Genomic DNA, 20573 nt, shown 5'->3' with positions numbered 1-20573 from the left:
GGAGAGTCAAGCACGAAAACCAACTTCACTCGATTTAGAGCTACACAGGGTTCCTACTGTAGTTTGTACACAATACTTCCAACCTCGTAGAAGAAAAGGTTAGAGTTACACAGTTTCTATACGAGTTGATACACAATATTTCCAACCTCATTGAAGATAAACTGTTTTTCTATATCAAAGACTGATTCCCTTGCAATTCCCTGACAATGTCCAAGACAGATCCTCGAACTAGCAACTAGTTAAGTCCCAGATCAGTATTCCAGCCTTGGATTGTTACAGAACAGGTAAATAAACAATAAATGTTGTTTTTTATTCTTCACCCTGATAAAAAGGAGATCATCAGGGCAAATCAATACATCTTCATTTTTATTGATGATTATTTTTATTGTTGAGTATTTCAACAATTATTTATCACTCTTGATACTAGTGTTGTTCCGATTAATTGATTTAATCGAGCATCACTTGTTTGAGATGTTTGATCAATTAATCGAGTAAGAAATCTGTAATCGATCATAGTGATATATGAAAATAGATTATTTCAACATTGAAATTATTTTCAACATGAATAAAATTATTTTAAAAAAACGACATTTGTTTATATTAAAAAGTATTCTGTGCAATAAACGAATAACAAGCACACAAAATGATGGTGTAGGTACAACAGTTTTAGTAATTACGTGAATTGCTGTTAAAACATAACACAAAATACGTATTTAGACTTTTAATCGATCATCGATCGGTTACACAAAGTTGATGATCGATCAGAAAATTTCAACCGATTCCCAACACTACTTGATACTGAATACATCAATGATAGATAATGTTACACACAGTTTTAATTAAGTCATTTGAAATGTGTATATATATAAGAGGCTGGGTCCTATACAAAGCACTCTCGTTGTGAATGTTACTGTAGTTTGGCAGAAAAGCAGGTATGCAAATCTGAATGTGAATCTCTTAGATGCCATAACTTTGTTTTGTTTTACTTTATAGAGTTATTTCCCCTGGGATTCTCTTTTGCTCTGACATCTGATTTCCAAGCATGTATTATTCACCATTCTATTCACTATTACAACACTTGCTTATTTCATTTCTTTCCATTTGCATACCTTATATATTGTGTTAACCATCCAATTAGTGGTAATTGTCAAGTAATATATATGGTGACACCTTTATCCTTAAACAAGGTACATTTTATCTGCACATTCCCAGTAATGTTGGCACCTCATACATTTTGACATTTTATATATGTTTTCAAATGATGCTTTTTGAGAGGATGGGAGATATGATCATCAAAATCACATATTTTATCATATATTGGAAAAGCTTAAAAATTATTCATAACATTCAATCTAGCTTTTGTATCATTCAATAGGATATAGACATAGTTGTGAAGTGTACATCACACTATTCTTCCACTGCATTAAACATTTCAAAGACTCAAATATCACAGAAATAATTCAGTGACAACTTGCAGTGTTACAGACTCATTCAGACAACTCAATTAGTTGTTGTTTTTAATTTCTTGCAGAGTTTTTGATAAATATCATGAGAATATTAACACAATGGTTGAACTTTGTCATTTCTTTGGTACAGGATTATAGTGAGTCTCCATTTTAAAACTGTTTGTACAGCACTGTATCTGTTTTCAATCATTTAAGATGAATGGCACAAAGCAATTGAGAACTAATACCTCAACATACACATCGACATATTTTTGAAGGATTTTTCTGTTTAAGTTAACTTGGATTTCTTTCCATGAATAGGCATTGAAGGAGTTTTACTAATGATAATATGTAATCTTCCTCAGAAATGAACAGCTTTGGCAATAATGGTAACAGCATGTGAAATGAAGCTTACAACATGAACCAGTATCAAAATAGTTATACCAAAATTGAAAATAACTTTCTCTTAAATGACAACACTTACAGGTATATTTTATCACCATGACAATGACCATGATAACATTTACCCTCAAACAGGTATATTATATCACCACGACAATGACCATGAACACATTTATCCCCAAACAGGTATATTATATCACCATGACAATGCTCATAATAACATTTAACCCCAAACAGATATATTATATCAACACAGTGAAGGATGACATAAAATGGCTTACATTAGTTAAACTTTTTTTTTAATTACTACTTTTCAACAAATATAATATGATGAAGTATGACATGACTCTCATTATTAACCAATGTTTTAGGCTGGGTTACTGATTAAGAAGTTTGTTAAAATCTATCTTGTCATGAATATGCTAACGAGACATTTACAACATAAAACTATCATGCCTGGTATCATCAGGTCAGTTAATTAATACTGCTCTAAGGTTGATTTAATCACTTGCTTTCTGAACAAAAAACATCAATTTTGTCAGTTACCTAATTAACAAACCCCATGACATCTGAACTAGAGGCCTAAGGCCCTTAACGGTCACATGAGTTACAATGCTTCTTGTAACATGTAATTGAAATTATTTTGTTAAAAAAAGTAAGATAATACATTGTACATATAATGCAAATGTAAACTGTGCATTACATTTATTGCTGTCTCATGCTATGGCTTTTAACAAAGAATAAAGTAAAAAAATATTTTCCTCAAAAAATTGAACTTTCCTATATCAAATCTTCCATACATGACCAGTCGAGGTCAATATGTGCATCACATTAAATTGGCATCATAAACTGATAATTCTAACCATGTCTGAAATATTTCTAAACGAATATAAACATATTATGCTCAAAAATGTAATAATTCCTCTATAAACTAGAGAAAACTTTACCCCCTCCCCAGGGCAAATAGGAGACCCTGGGGTCATGAAATCTAGAAGTTTGATTAAACGTCTTAAGGCTTTTCCATTCATAAAGAATATTTGATTCCATACCAGGGATTTGAAAAGAAGATTTTAGAATTTTCGATCAATCTTATCCTTTTTGGCCACCCCTCCCCCCGCCCCCTCCGCCCATCTCAGGCCCTTGGGGTTGGGGACCATATAATTTACAATATTGGTGTATCTTTAGCTATGGAAGGGTTTTTGTGAAATTTGATTTGGTTCAGGAGTTTTCCAGAAGAAGTTATAAATGTTGAAAGTTTACGACTTATGATGCCGTATAACAGGTCATCATGATACTTTTTCTCTGGTAACCTAAAACTCCCTGTGAAACAGAATGAATCAGGATTTTTTCACAAAAGAGTAGATTTGTACATTTTTTTAAAAGTCTTGAAGGATGGTATGAGACATCTAAATGTGAAGTGAATGGCATCAAATTTCTGTTGCTTCTGCTATTTGTCAATACAGGTCATTTGTTGCACTTCAATGATATGAATTGACATGAAATCTAATCACTCAAGTTTATATTTACAATGTGACCCAATATTAATTAGACAAGTTATGGACCATCCAATTGCTAACAGTAGCTTCGGAATAGTGCGGAATTTCCATTCATAACAAGATTCATGAAACAAATCTAACAATTTTTCACTTTCGCAGCATGCCTATTTATTCCACTAATATCAAATTTTAATTGGCATTATTCTCCCTGTATCTCTCGTTGATGACATCACAATGTATATGACACCATGAACTGATGACCTCACAATGGAAACAACTTTTTGCCAGCTGTGCTACTGTAACACTGGTAACAAGGTATATATCTGATACATCAATTTTCAGTCAAACTAGTTAATCATTAACTTACATGATGAGATGCAAATGCTGCATATGAATAGCTTTCCATTATCAATGATGAACATGTAGATATATTGCTAATATAATCTTCAAACAGACTCAGAACGACATTTGTCATTTTCAAACACAATATCAACGCATTAAAATCTAAGTACAAAGACTAATTAAACTTGAATTTACAATGAAATGTGTATATATCACTAAGCAGTACAATATCATAGTGTCTATATACACTGATGAAATCAAGTCGGACAAATTAACACTTTTCATGTATCATCAAGCCAATCATTGAGCTTTATGCATTTACAATTTAGACAAGTAACAATTCACCAATGACATCAATTTTAGTTAAATTTTGAAGCATGTTAACAGGGATATCTTATGTGTAACTGGCTAATCATTGTTCCAAGAGTTACAAACAATTCATACCACCATGACCTGAATTTTTTAACAAACATTACGGACTTTTAATACCATTTGCAGGGTTTTTTTTCTTTTAAATTAGTGTAACATGCTGTAGAGTATTTATGGCAGAGTATTTTACAGTTTGCCTCCAGCTTTTGTTTGTTGTCTCTATAGAATTATTGATCCGAGTACAGCACAGATGGTACAACACATCCTGTTGTGTATCATGGAAAAGGACAGAAAAAACTTTGAAAACTGAACATGTGTTACATTTTTCAATGGTATATGGTGTTAAAGAAGGCTAGAGAAGAGATCAATACATAATGAAAGTGTGAGAGAAATACACAGCAGAGCACAAACCAAGTATTAAATCCTAACTAATCCATTTGATTCTCAAGTCAAATTCACAAATAATTGAAAACAAGGACATCCGATGGATTAATTGAATGAAATTCAGACTTTTCTTTGTTTGATCATCTAGTTTTTACTGCATTTCTGATTCCCTGATATTAACGTTCATGTGATGACTTCTGAACTTGCCAAAGGGGATCAATACACACTCCAGAGCTCAAGCCTATGGAAGCCTCCAAACTGATGTCATAGAAACGCCTGTGAGAAAGCCAACTGCTACCAATTAATTCGTTTATTGAATGGTTTTGTATAAAGTCAATCAGTAATCTAACAATATGCTCATCAACAACTTTATTTCCAAATCTGATCAAGCTTTTATATCTTAATATACTATAGGCTTTGTGTACAGACAAACATCTAGGATTCTTGATTCGGCAGATCTTTTTTAACATTTTTAAACACTAAACAGATCCTTTTGAAATAAAACATCAGTAATGTTTCATGACCTATGAAGTTTTAAATTGTGCATTTTAAATGTAGCTAACTAAATGCTTATTTTTTGGTCCTAAACTCTGGTGACTTAACCACCTGTGTAATTGTACACCAAGCTATGCCACCAAGAATTTCCAGCTGTATGAATCATGTACGGGATACCCCTTTATGTGGGTCACTACATGACACAAGACCTAAGTTTTCATGGTTCATAGCCACAACAAAGATAACAAAATTATTCTAAAAATGTCATCCAATACCTGGGGTAGGATCAACCATTCTCGTGCAGATACAGTGGTGTTGTGTGTCAAACCTAAGACAAGACCTCACCTGGTATATCTGTTGTGGTGTGTGGCAGGGCATAAAATGTACAGGTAAAACAGCTGAAAATATTGGTACAGAATGGTACCTCGAAAGAGTAAAATAAAAATAAATGTAATGTCACCAAGTAATGAACATACTTATCAAAGTTGAGAGTGAGCTCCACCCAAGTGGAGTTAACTTTTTACAGGTCACAGGCATAACTGATCAACAAGATGGCAGTACCTAGTTCATATGTCCTTTAATGTAACCAAGACATAGAAAAATACCGTCCATAATATATACAAAGTATCCACTTAGAAAGGGCAACATCCACAGGCAGAATTTTCAATCACAGTTTAAATGTCCTCCTTTCTATTAGAGATAAGAATGATGATTAAGTTATCAAAAGGAGCTGTTTTGAAGAAAGCGTATCCGAACAACGGATATAGCTTAGACAAAATCATGTACAAGATCGCATCAATATTCGTGTTTAATGTTAAATCTGATCTTAACACTGATGAACAAGGCTAGGGGCTATCTCATATACACACATTATATTTCCTCCCATGTTACCTGTAACCACTACACAGAGGAAAAGTGCCTGAGGTAAAGGAAAATTACACAGAAAACTGCAGGGAACTTGTGACCTGGGGAAACATCACCTGTGTACAGGTGTGGAAAAGGTTCAAGTGTTTCGAAGGCATTAAATAACTAAGAAAATTATCAACTTAGTTATATCTTCATTTATCGTAAAAGCACTTACTAACATAAAACTCCTGCTTATTAACTTATAACTCCCATACTCTGTAAAATTTAGATCATTTTATGTGTTTGAAAGCCAAGTCAACAGCAAATTGTGGTGCAACATCTCTTCTCGATCTTAAGACACAGACCTAGGGAACTACAATGTTGGAAATATTATACAAAAGGTAAAGTGAACCAATCACAATTCAGCACATTGTCTGTTGTGCCAATATCACTATTTGGTTTAAAACTTTTAACATTAAGTTTTGATAATCCTGTTGGATGGAGGCATGTTGATCATAAATCTACATTATTTTCGCTGTAAGAATGTAACTTTTTTGGTACTCCACAGGGAAAAAAATCTTCAGGAGGAGGTCATGTAATACATTAAATTCTCCATTAAAGGTGAAGTAATTTCATCATTTACTGAACATGAGATGGGAGGCTATGTGTATAGAATTCATTACTTTCTCCATAAGAGATACACAAGTTAAAGGCCTATGTGTATTATCTATGACTAGTAACCCTAGGCTGTTTATCTTACCCACTATAGACCAACAGCGGGCTGAGGTCATTAATGGTTGGCTTTAGCTTTATAGATGGTCACCATTGGTGTCATTCATCTGCTGTCACAGCTAGGGCCAGGGGCAAAAAGTTTCTATGGTAAATGTTATAAAATTACAGTCCTACACCAATATGTAGGGGACACCACTCTTCACTGTATACTTCCTCACCTACAAATATTCTCAGTCTCATTAAATAATGGATGACATCAACTGCATTTCAGTCTCAATCATCGCATTTAATTTTCATATATCTTGATATTCATCATAATTTTTTCATTTGCAGAACAGATGCAAGGGTGTTTGAAGAAGATGTTAATGCAATTTTAATTCTAATAATAAAATCTGATTAGACAGAAGTATGTTAAAACAATCTATGAACTGAAGGTCTAACTCTAAAAACTAACCACCTGGCTGTATGTATATCTATTATCTACCAGAAGAGATTATCATGGATATTGTTTGACCCGAAACTATCTTCTTAAAGTATAACACTGATAAGGACAACAGCAAAAAAAACCTCTGTATAATTTAAAGATCTGAATGTACACAAACATTACCCATGAGTCAATGACGCATAGACAGCCATTGTTGAGCCACACGTTTGTATTAATGTGCATTGAAATGGTGATTTTAATAAAACATCTTAAGACATATACACATCAGATTATTTACTTAAGAGATTAGAGAAAATTTATGAGAATCTTAGAGACTTTGCTAACAATAAATGAAAATATTTACTTTCCAAACTTACATGTAATATTTTGATTTTTTAGTTGATATTATTTGACAATTTCATGCATGACATATTGCGTAGTGGTAATGTAAAATTACAGTTCTAGGTGTTCTGTGCCTCCTAAAAGTTTTAGTGTTGCATTGACTGACACAACATGGCCCTAAGATACATTACTGAAGAGTTTTAAACATTGGTGTTTTATTTATGCTGAAATCTTGAGGCCAAAAATAAAGAGCAAAGACAAACGCAGTTTCATCTTGATATCGCAAACTTACCGTAGGGTACATTTGTGTGAGCAACATTTATGTAGGGTAAATGAAATCTCCGTTCTTATCCACAAATTCCTGACTTCATTACTCCGTATTGTGACACCTGGCTCACTGTGAAATAACAGGGCGGCTATGCCATAGATGGCGGATGGGCCTGCATGGTATAAAAAATCCCTGATCGGCAAACTAAACTGAACGGAGGACAAGGTCCTATGATGGATGAGAAATGAAACACTGTAACAGAGGTCCTAAATTACACCAAAACCTTAACACAATGTATTAAATCTGAAAGTGTTATGTCCACGTTTTAAGAGGCACATACACATCCATGTACCGTTGTAATAACCCTTGTACACAAAAGGTCATATCACTACTAAGTTTTCAGCAATAAGCATCCACATCTTGTGTTAAAACATAGAGGGATTAATCCAAGAACGTTTCAAGAGGGAGTCGTCCTAGGTAACAGTCCGACACACAATACCTCCAGCTGACACAATAGGTAGTATCCTGAGCACATATAACTAGGTCGAAAGGCCCAGACTCACCATCACCATAGAACACCACAGGTAAACACGATGTCAAGGTGTGAACACGCGTACAGTCATTTCCCTACCCACAGGTATATATATATCCTGTGTCAGTCCCCCAGACAGCACTGCATCATATTCGATTTGTATCCTCCTACTACGATAAGTTGTTCACTACACATTCACCGATACAATGGTCTCGTTACTTTCACAGCCAGGTAAATGTATTAGAATAAAACGGACCAGGTAGACTGTGATACAGGTAAAATACAGCGATTGTCACTACTCTAGTGCTCAGCAGTCAGCAGTGTACCTAAATATACACAGTACATTCACAGAAATAGCCGGAGGCATCAGGAAAACATTACATTAATTACCTCCCATGTATGATATCATTCCTTATATGACAGTCGCGCACACACACACATACACATCCAATGGGGCAGCCTGTGTTCCAGGCAGATGGCTGAAAAGATAGGTGAAAAGCAAACAGCTCTTGAGCCCTTCCCAAACAAAGGCTGTGTTTAACAATGGCTGAGTGTCTGTTGGGCTGGGGCTATCACACAATACACAGGTAAACGGTCAGATAGCTGGTCAGGTATTGTCCAGGTAACATGACCACTGGCTAACAGATACCTGGAGCCCTAGCATTAAACCACTCCAAATCATGGAGCTGTTACAAACCTAGCTGACTTTCCTAACCTGAAGGCTTAATAACATTACACTTTAGATTGCTTGATCCTTATGAAAATGTGGGTGTCTACATTTTATGTTTCCAGATTGGAAAACTTGGAGTTACAATTGATCATAATGTGTATAAATAATGCTTTCGATTGAAATGTATGGGATGTTTACTTCCGATGTGGAATATTTTATGTTCACAATGTATACATTATGTATTCAGGACCACACCAGCATTTTAAATGTATATACATGGCCGATCACGCTAATCAAAGGACCAACACCGCATGATTAACAATAAACAATTTAACCTTGTTTCTCCACCTACACGCTGAATCAAAGTTAATTCTTTGCCTGGACAAAGCTTGACTTTTAAAAACGGAAATGACAGAAATTCATTGCTATAATCAGCAAGCCAATTACTGTCCCAAAGCTGACCTGATAAGGTAATGGGATAACATGACTTACCTAGCAGTAGATCCCAAATGAAAGCTTTAACTAAATCCTTACGCTTCTGTAATTTGTGAAAATATTTTCTTAACTGTTATAATCCCTTTTCTGTTCAGCTATAGAGGATATATTAAAGGATAAGCTCAGTAGTAGTGATATGGAGCTATTGACCCCTCACAAATGGATGTTAGGAGGTGTTTTGGACGAAGCCTGGCCTCAGCAGTTGCCTCTATGTTTGTTTAATATGTAGAAGTGTTTGACAGATGAGCGATAAATGTCAAACAAATCATTTTTCACCACGATTTGCCAGCCCTATTAAATAAACATTACTATGATTCCATACCTTTAGCATTCATGTCTATCATCAACCAGCATTGTAGCAGCTATCGGATTAAGCAAATTATTATTTTTGGCAGTTTCATATGAGGTGACCTGAATTTAACACGAACTGTCACCTCAATACTTTTTAGATATTCTGAGTATATAAAACCCAAATAAATATTCTCCATACTTACATACAGTCCCTTCAAAAGTCATTCAAGGTCAACTAATTTCAAAAAGTCACCTAAAAACCTCATATAATTGCATAATTTTGAAAATCATCTACTAGGAATGGAAAAGAATATAAGAACTGCATGTATATTATTATCGTTATTAATCTGACGACATCTATTGGATATAACAATAACTTAGCATGTACATAACCACCTGTAACCCACATCAACTGTCTTAACACCATCTTGGTGATGTTGATAACATTTATTCAATATAATAAAATGCATGAAAAATGAAAACTTATTTCTATAGAAATCAAGCTTCTAAAAGATTAAGACATTCCAAATGATTCTGAAATGGTCATGTTACTATGCATACAAATAATAAGACTTTATTAACCTTTGACTGCAATAATAACCACCACATGTTTTAATTTTATACCAAGATGGTAATTAACTAGGTACAAGCAATATTAAGTACCTCCAGTACATCTAGCAAATCATCAGGTATATTCTGTAGACTTCTAATTCACCTGTGAATAACAGTTATTATCAAATGAGCTGCAACAAACATACACATAACCATCTAATCACCTACCAAGTGTGACTATCACCTTCCTGAACTGCAATGTATTATTGAGTTGCCAATTTTGCTACATATGATTCCAATGAATTCTGCTCAAATTCTTTTTGCTAAGGTAACTCTTGAGCCTTAAACAAGCTTGCTCATTATAGCCAGAACCAATGAAAATTATATAATTGGACAAAGATTTAATTCATCAAAGCAATAAACATGTATGATATTTATACAGAATTTTTGTAATAGGAGCACTGACAGAGTAAAGGGAATAGTTAATGTTGGACTTTGAGAATTTTTTCTTTTTTTCTAGTTAAAGCAGCATCTTGGTTGTGTTTAACTTTGTCACTTGGATGACATGATATTCCTTCATACAGATATGCAACATAGTCAAAACAATAGACAACATGTCCTATGTAAGTTTACAGCTTTATCACGTTCTCTTTTAATTACTGATGAAACTTACAAAAGTAAGCCTCGCTATGATGAACACTTTAACAATTTTCTTCATGTGGCTAATGTATCGAAATCCTTGCTTACTTAATGAATTTAGAGAAACTGATCTGAATTTCCAAAACAGTTTTCTTATAAATTCAATGTTATGTCAAATTTGCACAGAAAATTTTCTGTTGCATTAAAATACTAACATCTTGTCAACAGAATTATAAAGCAGAATGATGTGTCAAGTCACAAGCTTTCCTGTGGTAAAATGTTACTGTGTGAACCACAGGAGAAGAAAAACTGCAAGTGCATATCAATGTTTCTTCATTAACAAAATTTTCCTGCCAATCTGACACCTTAATACAAATTTAAAGAAATCAAGTGAAATTTAAATTGGGTTCAAAACACATTCTTGCATTATTGGAAAGTACCAGCATCATTGGACATCAGAACACAAAAATATTTGTAACATCTAACGAGAGCCAAAGTCAAATCATTTTACAACACAATCATTACTTTTGTGCAACTGCTTAATGCTGTACACATATGTAATTTCAGTGTCCTAACAGTGTATAGAAGATTCTTCCTTCATGGAAACTTAAAGCACTTATTAAATGTTTATAACTCTATATTGAATGGGTCTCCATCAGTATTCAGTGTGGCCGATAGGAAAAGTGGTATAGATTAAATATTTCCTTGTTTCCAGTTTTATCATTCAACCTTAAAAAGTGTCAGGTTGTCTGTCCTTCAGTGACCACGTATTAAAATCTGTCTGTAACTCTATGATCCGACCTTTGTACTTTCTGCATTATCTTACATTATTCAGAATGACTTTGCCCTTGGGGCATATACACTAAACTCCAACATTAGACTGGTATAGAATACCTATTCTTATCCTTTATTGGTAGAGTAATTCATATCCAGGCTATCAAGAACAATACAAATTGTAATTCATCATTGTCAAATGTTCCACTCGCTTTCTCACACATATTAAACACACTATCAATTGTAAATCTCTCTAATCCTATAGCATATTTGTAAACTCTCTCCTCAATGAAGTGGTATGCCCTCTAAATAACTTCAAACTTTCAATAAATAGCTTCAACTGCTGTATCAACCTTTAAAGTCTTCTCATCCAGGATGTAATGACCTTGATTCAACCACCATCAAAGCTTTCAGCTTTGTTAACTAATCACCACAACACCTTAAAGCTTAGTCAACCAACTTCCTCTAAATATTCCTACAAACCTTCCAGCTCAGCTAACCACCCTCAAACCCCCTACAAACTGTCAAGCTCACCTTACCAACCTCCTCCAAACCTTTAAGCTCACCTTACCAACCTCCAACCTCCTCCAAACCTTCCAGCTCAGCTAACCACACTCCAACCCCCTACAAACTCTCCAGCTCAGCTAACCACCCTCCAACCCCCTACAAACTGTCCAGCTCACCTTACCAACCTCCTCCAAACCTTCCAGCTCACCTTACCAACCTCCAACCTCCTCCAAACCTTCCAGCTCAGCTAACCATCCTCCAACCCCCTATAAACTCTCCAGCTCGCCTTACCAACCTCCTTCAAAACTTCCAGTTTGGCAAACCACCCTCCAACCCCCTACAAACTGTCCAGCTCACCTTACCAACCTCCTTCAAAACTTCCAGTTTGGCAAACCTCCCTCCAACCCTTTCCAAACCTCTCAGCTCCTTCAAACAATCCAACTCAGCTCACCAACCTCAAACCTCATACAAACCTCTCACCTCATATAACCTACCTCCAACCCCCTACAAATTTTACTGCTAAGCTAACCTACCTCCAACCCCCTACAAATATTCCAGAAAACTGAACTTTCCTCCAACCTCTTACAAACATTCCAGCTCTGCAAACCAACCTCCTACAAATTTTCCAGCTTTGCTTATCAACCTCCAACAAACTTTAAAGCTGCTGTATCAACCGTTAAAATCTTCTAATCCAAGATGTATGTATTGACCTTGATCCAACCATTATCAAAGCTTTCAGCTTAATTTACCAACTTCCTACCAATATTCCAGCTTAACTAACCAACTAACATAAAACCTTTGAGCCCAGCTTACCAACGTTCAACCACCATGAAACCTTCCAGCTCAGTTAATTAGCCATTAGCCTCCTCCAAACGTTCCAGCCTACCTAAACCAACCCGGTCTAAAGATTCCAGCTTCCGCACCTAAATAAATCCCCTCCAAACCATCCAGCATGTGTTCCTAAACCAACCTCATCCAAACCTTCAAACTTAGTTTACCAATTGCCACCAAACCTTCCTTTTAAGCAAACCATCCTCCTCTAAACCTTCTAGCATACATACATAAACCAACCTCCTCCATACTTTCCAGCTTAGTTAATCCAACTGCCACCAAACATTCCTCCTTAGCAAACCAACCTCCTACAAATCTGCCAGTTTAGCAACCCTCCCACCTATATGCCCACTTTCCCTAGACCTTACAACTTAGCTTTATTCAACTAGCTCAGTCTCTTCCAGCTGAGCTCTCCTCCTACAGACTTTCTAGCTATAAACCAACCTCCTCTGAATCTTTTTACTTCTCTGATCCAGCAGTGAAAAAATCACTCCATCAGAGAGATCTGTGGTCTGTGGTAAAATCAATTTTTTATCATGTTCTGCTCCCATTACAAATTTGACTGAGGTTTTGTTGGAATTGGATAGACCTGTTACAATAATAATTAGTATTCATCAGGTTGGTCTGTGTGGATGGAGGAGTAACCATTGATCCTGATAATCAATATTTCATATCTGTACCTAGGTTATACTTTCACCACATCAATCACTTTTTAATGTCATCATACTTGTCATCTAGTTTCGTTTCCCAGTGGTCATGACATGCTCCTATATCCTTATAGTTCGCTGATTAAATTCATCATGAGCTATGATACAGGTTATTTCAATTTGAAGACATTTTCACTTATGAATGTTTTATTAGGACATAAGAAACAAACCTAGATCTCTGAAAAAGAGAGTTTTATGGTATCATCAAAATGTTTCTGATAAATACAACTTTATTTTTCCTGCTTAGTAACAAATCCATGTGTAATTGATAGGACATGTCTTCAAGCTGTCATAGTAGAGTGACGACATAGGCTTTGTTCTGAGCCCACTAGCAAACACTGACACATCTGGCTTTCCAGTCCTCTACGACAGATCAAACTTGAATAATGGTCAATCCCATCCACTAGGGATTATGGTCAATTCTAGCAACTACTTCGACCTCATTACTAGCCCTCAGAATCAATAGTCTGTATTGCATCTATAACTCCATATGGATGCTGGCCAAACAAAATCTATGGCATCCATCCTTCCTACTCAGCTGTACGATATCTAGGTGACTGAAACTTACAAGGAGCCTTCTGACAATCGATTTCTTCCTGTCTACTAATGCGTCTATTTCACAGTAAACACTGACCTGCATGTTTATCAACTTCCTTGTGACATTTCACTTTCACTCTATTCATGTCATAGTATTTTATCCATGCTTTAGTAAATAGTAAGATTGCTATGTGACTGCCAATAAAACGCCATTTGCAGTAAGTATGCTTTCATTAGTGTCTGCTCACTTTGAACTCCATTCAGATTTCTTAATTCATTTTGATATTAAGTTTAAATATTTGATTTTATGTGCCCAATATTATACAACTAAATCTGTCAATGTATCACAAAATTTTCATTGTTCAACCAGAATTTAAAAAGATTATAAAAGGAATTCAAACAAATACATTAGTAACTATGTCCACATCTGTAGATAGACACAGGTAACTGACCATTTGATACACACTCACAAAAAATATCAATTTAATACAATATATACCTCTAACTTTCAGTGAATCATTATTAATGATAGATAAATACATAGAAATCTTCCAATATCTCATGTAAATTGATATATGAAACTACAGTTGAGTAAACAGGAAGTGAGCCTAGACTGGCATCAGTATATGGACAGGAAGTGAAGACTTACCATAGTCATCGTGGAACAGCAACACACACAAAACCTTTATCCTGATTGATGTTATGATAAAAATTCTCCGTCTCCTTTTTTGTTAGTACATCCACAGCATGAACAAGACTTACAACTCAATAAAACTATTTTCATACAATTTACTGACAAATCTATAAATGTTTCCTCTGATCACCTAATTCATCAGCATACATAATCCTTAGACATGAAGAAATGTTGAATTCATTGGTTAACTTTAAATAAGAAACTAAATCTTCTTGTATATGAGTGTTCATCTGTTGAATCACATTGCATATAGTACAACTAAATCATCGTCAGCCCTCTTCACATGTTACACCATCATAATTCGACAAATTTTACAAGTGTCCAACATCACATGTGGGTCTGATCTGCCGTTGTCGTATCAACATACAGGAAGAGCAAAACAGACACATCAGCTCAAGTCATTAGTTTCCTCCCTCCACTTCAAGTGACATATCAACAATAGATCAACCTTAACCGTTTCTAGAACTCCCAAACCTGGGGCCAACAAGATTCAAGACCGACACAAAAAATTGGCCTCAGGGTATATGTTCCTGTCAGAGTCAAAAAGTTCATGTGACAGACATTTATCTTGAGGGTGGGCAAAGGATTGGTGTGCTAGCCTCTGGACACAAGTGGTTGGCCCAACTAAGGGTCTGAGTAACAAGCGGACATGACAGTGTCCCTAAACTATGTCCTTTACAAGTGTGCTTTAAGTCCCTAAACTTTCCCCTGGCCCTTTATTGGCTGTGGATTGCAGGCAGACTGTGGCAAAACAAGCTTAGTCATGGGCACTTGTTGGATAAAATATTGGCATTAATCATTGAAATGATCATATTTACATGCACGGAGAATTAATTTACAGACATGAGCTGGTAGAACACTTGACACATTGTTTGGTAAGAGAAGATGAGGAGACATACTTTCTCACCATTGAAAGCAATAAACCAAGGGTCAAGTTTGCTGTCAAAGTTCTGACAGATACTACACATGTGTATGTCTATATCTATGTATATTATTCTCTTACAATAGGCATCAGTTTGCATGGCCTTGTCTTTTCTAATGTGAATGCTCTGATTTTATACTTCAACTTCAAATTCACTATTGAATTAACTTCTAAGACAGTTTAATTTCAACATTTACTGTTGTAACTGCTTTAACCTCAATTTTTAATGTTGTATTTGGTTTAACTTTTAAAAAGTTGGCATTTTTCTACACTAGTGGGTGTGATGGAAACAGCCTTCTTGGTTCCTGGTAATGCTGTAGCAACTGTTATAACAACAATGGCAACAAAATGTATTTTGAAACAAATACATCAGATAAATCCAATGTTTTGTTCAGTACCAATTTTTTTCTCTTCCTTAGTAAATTAAACATGGATTATTCTAACACTGTTGAGTCGAATATTGCATTTGTGTCGAATATATTTTGTGGTCCATCCCTTCTATATTCTACCAAAATTTCCTATATTGAGTTGAACATTCAGGCGTCACCTTGTCTCAGGTAAAAATTTCCTGGCTTCAGTCTGAATGCCAGAGTGATCTACCAGCCATAACTGTGTTACCGAGCCCTTTTGTAATTTTTGATCAAACATTAATTAACCCGTGTGTTTATTCAGATGCACAGGTGACAGAATTAGGCAACCAAACTTCAAACAAAGAAAACTGTAGTCTGTTAACCATAAATCAATTGTGTTTTGTTTACTTTTTTTAGGAATATGTCTGTCTGAAACCAAGGGAAAAAACCAGTGATAACTACCAGATGCAGATTGATAAAGATATTAATTTGTCATTAACACATTTGTTTCTGATTTTAAATACATATACTGATATACATGTACATATACGAAGTGCAAGTTTTATTTCATACTTTTTTTTTACAGTTATGATATTGATAAATTTAAAGTTATGCTTCAGTGACGTGGCCGAGGCTTCACCTTTTTTTCATAATCCACCTCAGTGCTATCAGTGTTATATCAATGTAGAATGTTCATGAATACATATTTATATGGAGTTTTATTTTAAAATATTGTTGTTGGGATTTGTTGCTCTTAAAGATATAACTGTTAGCACAATATATGTATTTCTCTAAGTGTCGATCACCAAGTTAAGTGTACGAGAGTTTGGGTGCATATCCACAGGTGTGCTGCAATTTAATGATGAGTGTTTCATATTACTTTCTTTGTTTTATATTTGTACTGGTAACTGTTTATTTAAAGAAAAAAAGTTGTTGGTGTACAAAATTACAAAATATTTTTGTTTATTTGTTACTTATTCATTACTCTCATGCCATGTTATGAGACAAATACTGGTAAACAATGGATGAAAATAGGGTCAATTATCCATGTATAATGTCTCCGTTTATAGAAACACGTGTATGGCTAAGTCGAACCATTGGATAAGTCAAATATTTCATTTGGTCCCGTGGTGGACTGTGTCTGCTTAATTTAAACCATCTTAATTCATTTCCTTGCTCCTTCCTACCTGTCCCAATTTGTTAACAATATCCCTGCTCTGCCCACATCAATTGTCTCATATCAGGTTAATCCTGGCTATGTTTAATAAGACTGTCAGGACAATCCACTGGTTATGTATTAAATGTGGAGTCCAAGGTCAGACAACTGGTGTTGACATGTTGACGGCTGGTTAATGACTTTTGTTTAGTCAATGATCTCTGTGCTGGTTGGTGACCATTCTCTTAAACTATGACCATTTCACTTGTACCACGCAAACACTTTCAAATAGGTTTGTCAATGAAAAGGATTTACGGGATTCCAGAAAGAAAAAATTAGTAACAATACCGTTGGTATGAAACACTGCTGATATTCTAATCTACAAACAGTGCTAGACCTAGCCTTTAGTAGGTGAAACCTCATTGATCTTAAATGAATGTTTTAATATGGCACTCTATCTGCTACGTACCACATGCCAGCCTGTGTGAGATCATAACACATAGAAAACTCAGGTGTTCTTCAGAGGCCTATAATATATAGCTTGTCATCAGAGTCAGGAACAACAGTCCTAGTAATTTATTTCATATCAAGTTCTAACCTATGATCTGATACTCTATGTGACCTTTGTCCTCTGACCTCAACACCCAATATGCTGAGATTAATGGGTGTGGCTCAGTATCAAGTGTCAGGTTGCCTTTATACTTGTAATTGTTACTTTCCCTGTTTTTCCTCCAACAGATTTAAGGATAGTTTATATTTGATAGAGTTATTACCTACAAACTTTCACTGATATTTCTATATTACCAAGAAAACTTCTGGTGAAATACATTACCTATCTCAAGTTTGCCAACAAATATCGAGACATAAAGACATGTTTTCTGCAATCAGCTAAAATCTTCCGACTTTAAATTGCTCTGGGGTATACTTTTCTCTTGTTTATATCATATCATACACAATTGGAATATCACACCCATGGGGATGCATGATTGATTTTCTCTTAACCTATTATATCTGTATGCAATACGTTGACATATACGCAACCCCTGAGCGATCAATTCATGGTATTGCTGATGATACACCAACCTGGGTGTTAAGAGTTGTTTACAGTAGAAGCTAAAAATAAACATTATCTCAAAATATTTTCAAGTTCAACTTGAATATCTTATTACAAACTATCTTATTCTGTAATACTAAATAGAGGTATAAAATCAATAGTCACAGAGAGGTAGTCCTTTGAAATACATGCAACACACATACATCTGATAATTATGTAAACTTCATATACTTTTGTACTCCAGTGTCAACAATACAAACACCTGCTACACACAAAATGTTGTCCTTTCACAAAAATACAAAAAGAAAATGTACTTGTCCATTAAAATCTGTTATATCCACAATTTGTTTTTATCTTTTTAAATGGAAACAAGAAGCACTAGTCACTGATAATTAGGATAAGAATGATTTCTTCAAACTATTTGTATCATACTCTAAAACTATTTAAGAGAAAAAGATCTGTTGAGGGAAGAAACAGGACAAAACTCAATGTTATAGCACTTCTCTCCTGAAAATGTTTTACAATTTAAACATCAAATTTTACTATTACCAAATAGACATAAAAATCTCTAATTGCACTGAATATATGCAGTTCTGAAACTCCTGAAGGGATTAAAACAATGTTACCTGAAAATGCTAACAGCAGGCTCTGGTGAGTGGCACTGGACTTATTCTGTAGATTTTAAAGTTAAAATGTCCAACTCATGATGTGTTGTTGCATGTATCATTGAGAACTAAACACCCAATAAAACAAAGATCAAAAGCTTTCATAAGCAAATTGTTCAAAGAATAGGCTTGAAAGCTTATCTAATTAATCTTTTTTTTTAATTTACTGGATATGTCCCCATTTGATTTCAAAACATGCAAGAGCAGCTTTTAAAACAATTAAAGAGCTTTATCTAGAGCAAAGTGAAAGGAGGATTTTCTTTGAAATTAGAAATATAATGACAGATGATGAAAACAAAGAGTCGCATGTTCTGACAGTGAAGTATTCACAACATATAGCTGACATTTGTTATTCTTTTATATATCTTCTACCATACATGTTATGATTTCCCCTGATGATCATAAATGTAAAAATTGTTGTTACCTAGACTTGAAGATTGGCCAAAAGTATCCACCATGGGAACATAATCCAGACAAACATCTAGCATGGGATATAGCAGCTTTTGACAATAAAGCATCACATTACAATATTTATCATCACTTGTATTGATCATTCATGATTAATTTGAAATAATTCTTTATACAAATTGCAAGAAAATCCAGAGAGTAAATTGAAATCATTCCAATAAACAGTACTTTTACACTTCTTTAGCTCAGAAATTGGTCTCAAACTTGGCAGTGCTCATATCTCTCTCCCCGTCCTTTTTTTTTGGTTGAAGTATTAAAGAGACATTCGTTCAATATGACTGATTTCTTAACTACAATGAAAGCAACAGCTGTTCCATATGGTAATAACAATTTAAATACTTCATGCATGAAGTGACAAGATTGTTTATATAAGTACAATAATGTAACATATGCACTACCATATTTGTTCTCAAAAATTCTGTATCTGTTTGGCAGTTGTCTAAAACCAAAACAATTAAAGATATCAGTCTAGTAATAAGGTCTAATAATGCAATGTAGGAAAAACAAAGAACTTAGGTAACACAGTTATTTATGTTGAATATGAGGAGCATTTGGTTTCAAGACACAGTAGTGTGTTTTTTTACACATAGCCAGGCTATTACACTGAATTAAGCCACCTGACTAGTAATATATTACCCACGATGCACATGTAAACAATTTTACTAATGTTCTACTACTGCTAATCAATAACAGAACTGAAATTAATCTCATTTTACAGATACATTATTCATTCTTGCCTTGTTATGGAGTCTATATAAGTATTGATTGTTAACTGTCATCAATGAGGCTGCTGTGTGAACTGTTCACCAGTATGTAACACTGGCATCACTTCAACAAATTGTATTCACTCTGACCAAGTTATCCCAATACAGCTTTTATCTGCCAATATGTCCAGTAATAACAAGTAGCCATTATTGTTACCTTAAGTTAAAAACTTATTCCTTTCCATTTTCCGGTCAGAAACCAATCCCCATACAGTGAGTAAGAAGATCAACCCTGGGCTTACAGTAGGATAAATACGGTATATATACCAACATGTATATGCTACATACACAACTATTACCAATGAACACCAACACTAACTTCATACAGTGTGTTCATATTTGTAAAATTTTCAGAACGTTCTATTTTATGGCCTTTCTAGAAGTATATCGATTATTGTTTAAGTTAGAATAAGGCATTTC

At 34.7% G+C, this 20573-nt stretch overlaps 1 protein-coding gene across 7 annotated transcripts in view; it reads right to left on the bottom strand.

Moving 5' to 3' along the window:
* LOC132551260 (RNA binding protein fox-1 homolog 2-like) overlaps positions 1 to 20573 on the bottom strand; it is a 90816-nt gene that overhangs the window by 46333 nt on the left and 23910 nt on the right. The window contains exon 1 of one of the 7 annotated variants that reach the window (XM_060215383.1): positions 14730 to 15003. The exons of 5 other annotated variants lie outside the window; for them this stretch is intronic. In XM_060215383.1, coding sequence (XP_060071366.1) covers positions 14730 to 14738 — 9 coding nt within the window. In that variant the 5' untranslated portion in view covers positions 14739 to 15003. Of the gene's footprint in view, positions 1 to 7569; positions 7614 to 14729; positions 15004 to 20573 lie in introns of those variants that run through there. One more of the 7 variants, XM_060215381.1, reaches the window with a different exon arrangement.

The sequence above is a fragment of the Ylistrum balloti genome, unplaced genomic scaffold, assembly GCF_031769215.1.
Source record: "Ylistrum balloti isolate Yb309-2 unplaced genomic scaffold, AGI_CSIRO_Ybal_v1 Utg370190, whole genome shotgun sequence".
Taxonomy (NCBI): Eukaryota; Metazoa; Mollusca; class Bivalvia; order Pectinida; family Pectinidae; genus Ylistrum; species Ylistrum balloti.
This window is presented reverse-complemented; position numbering and strand designations above follow the sequence as displayed.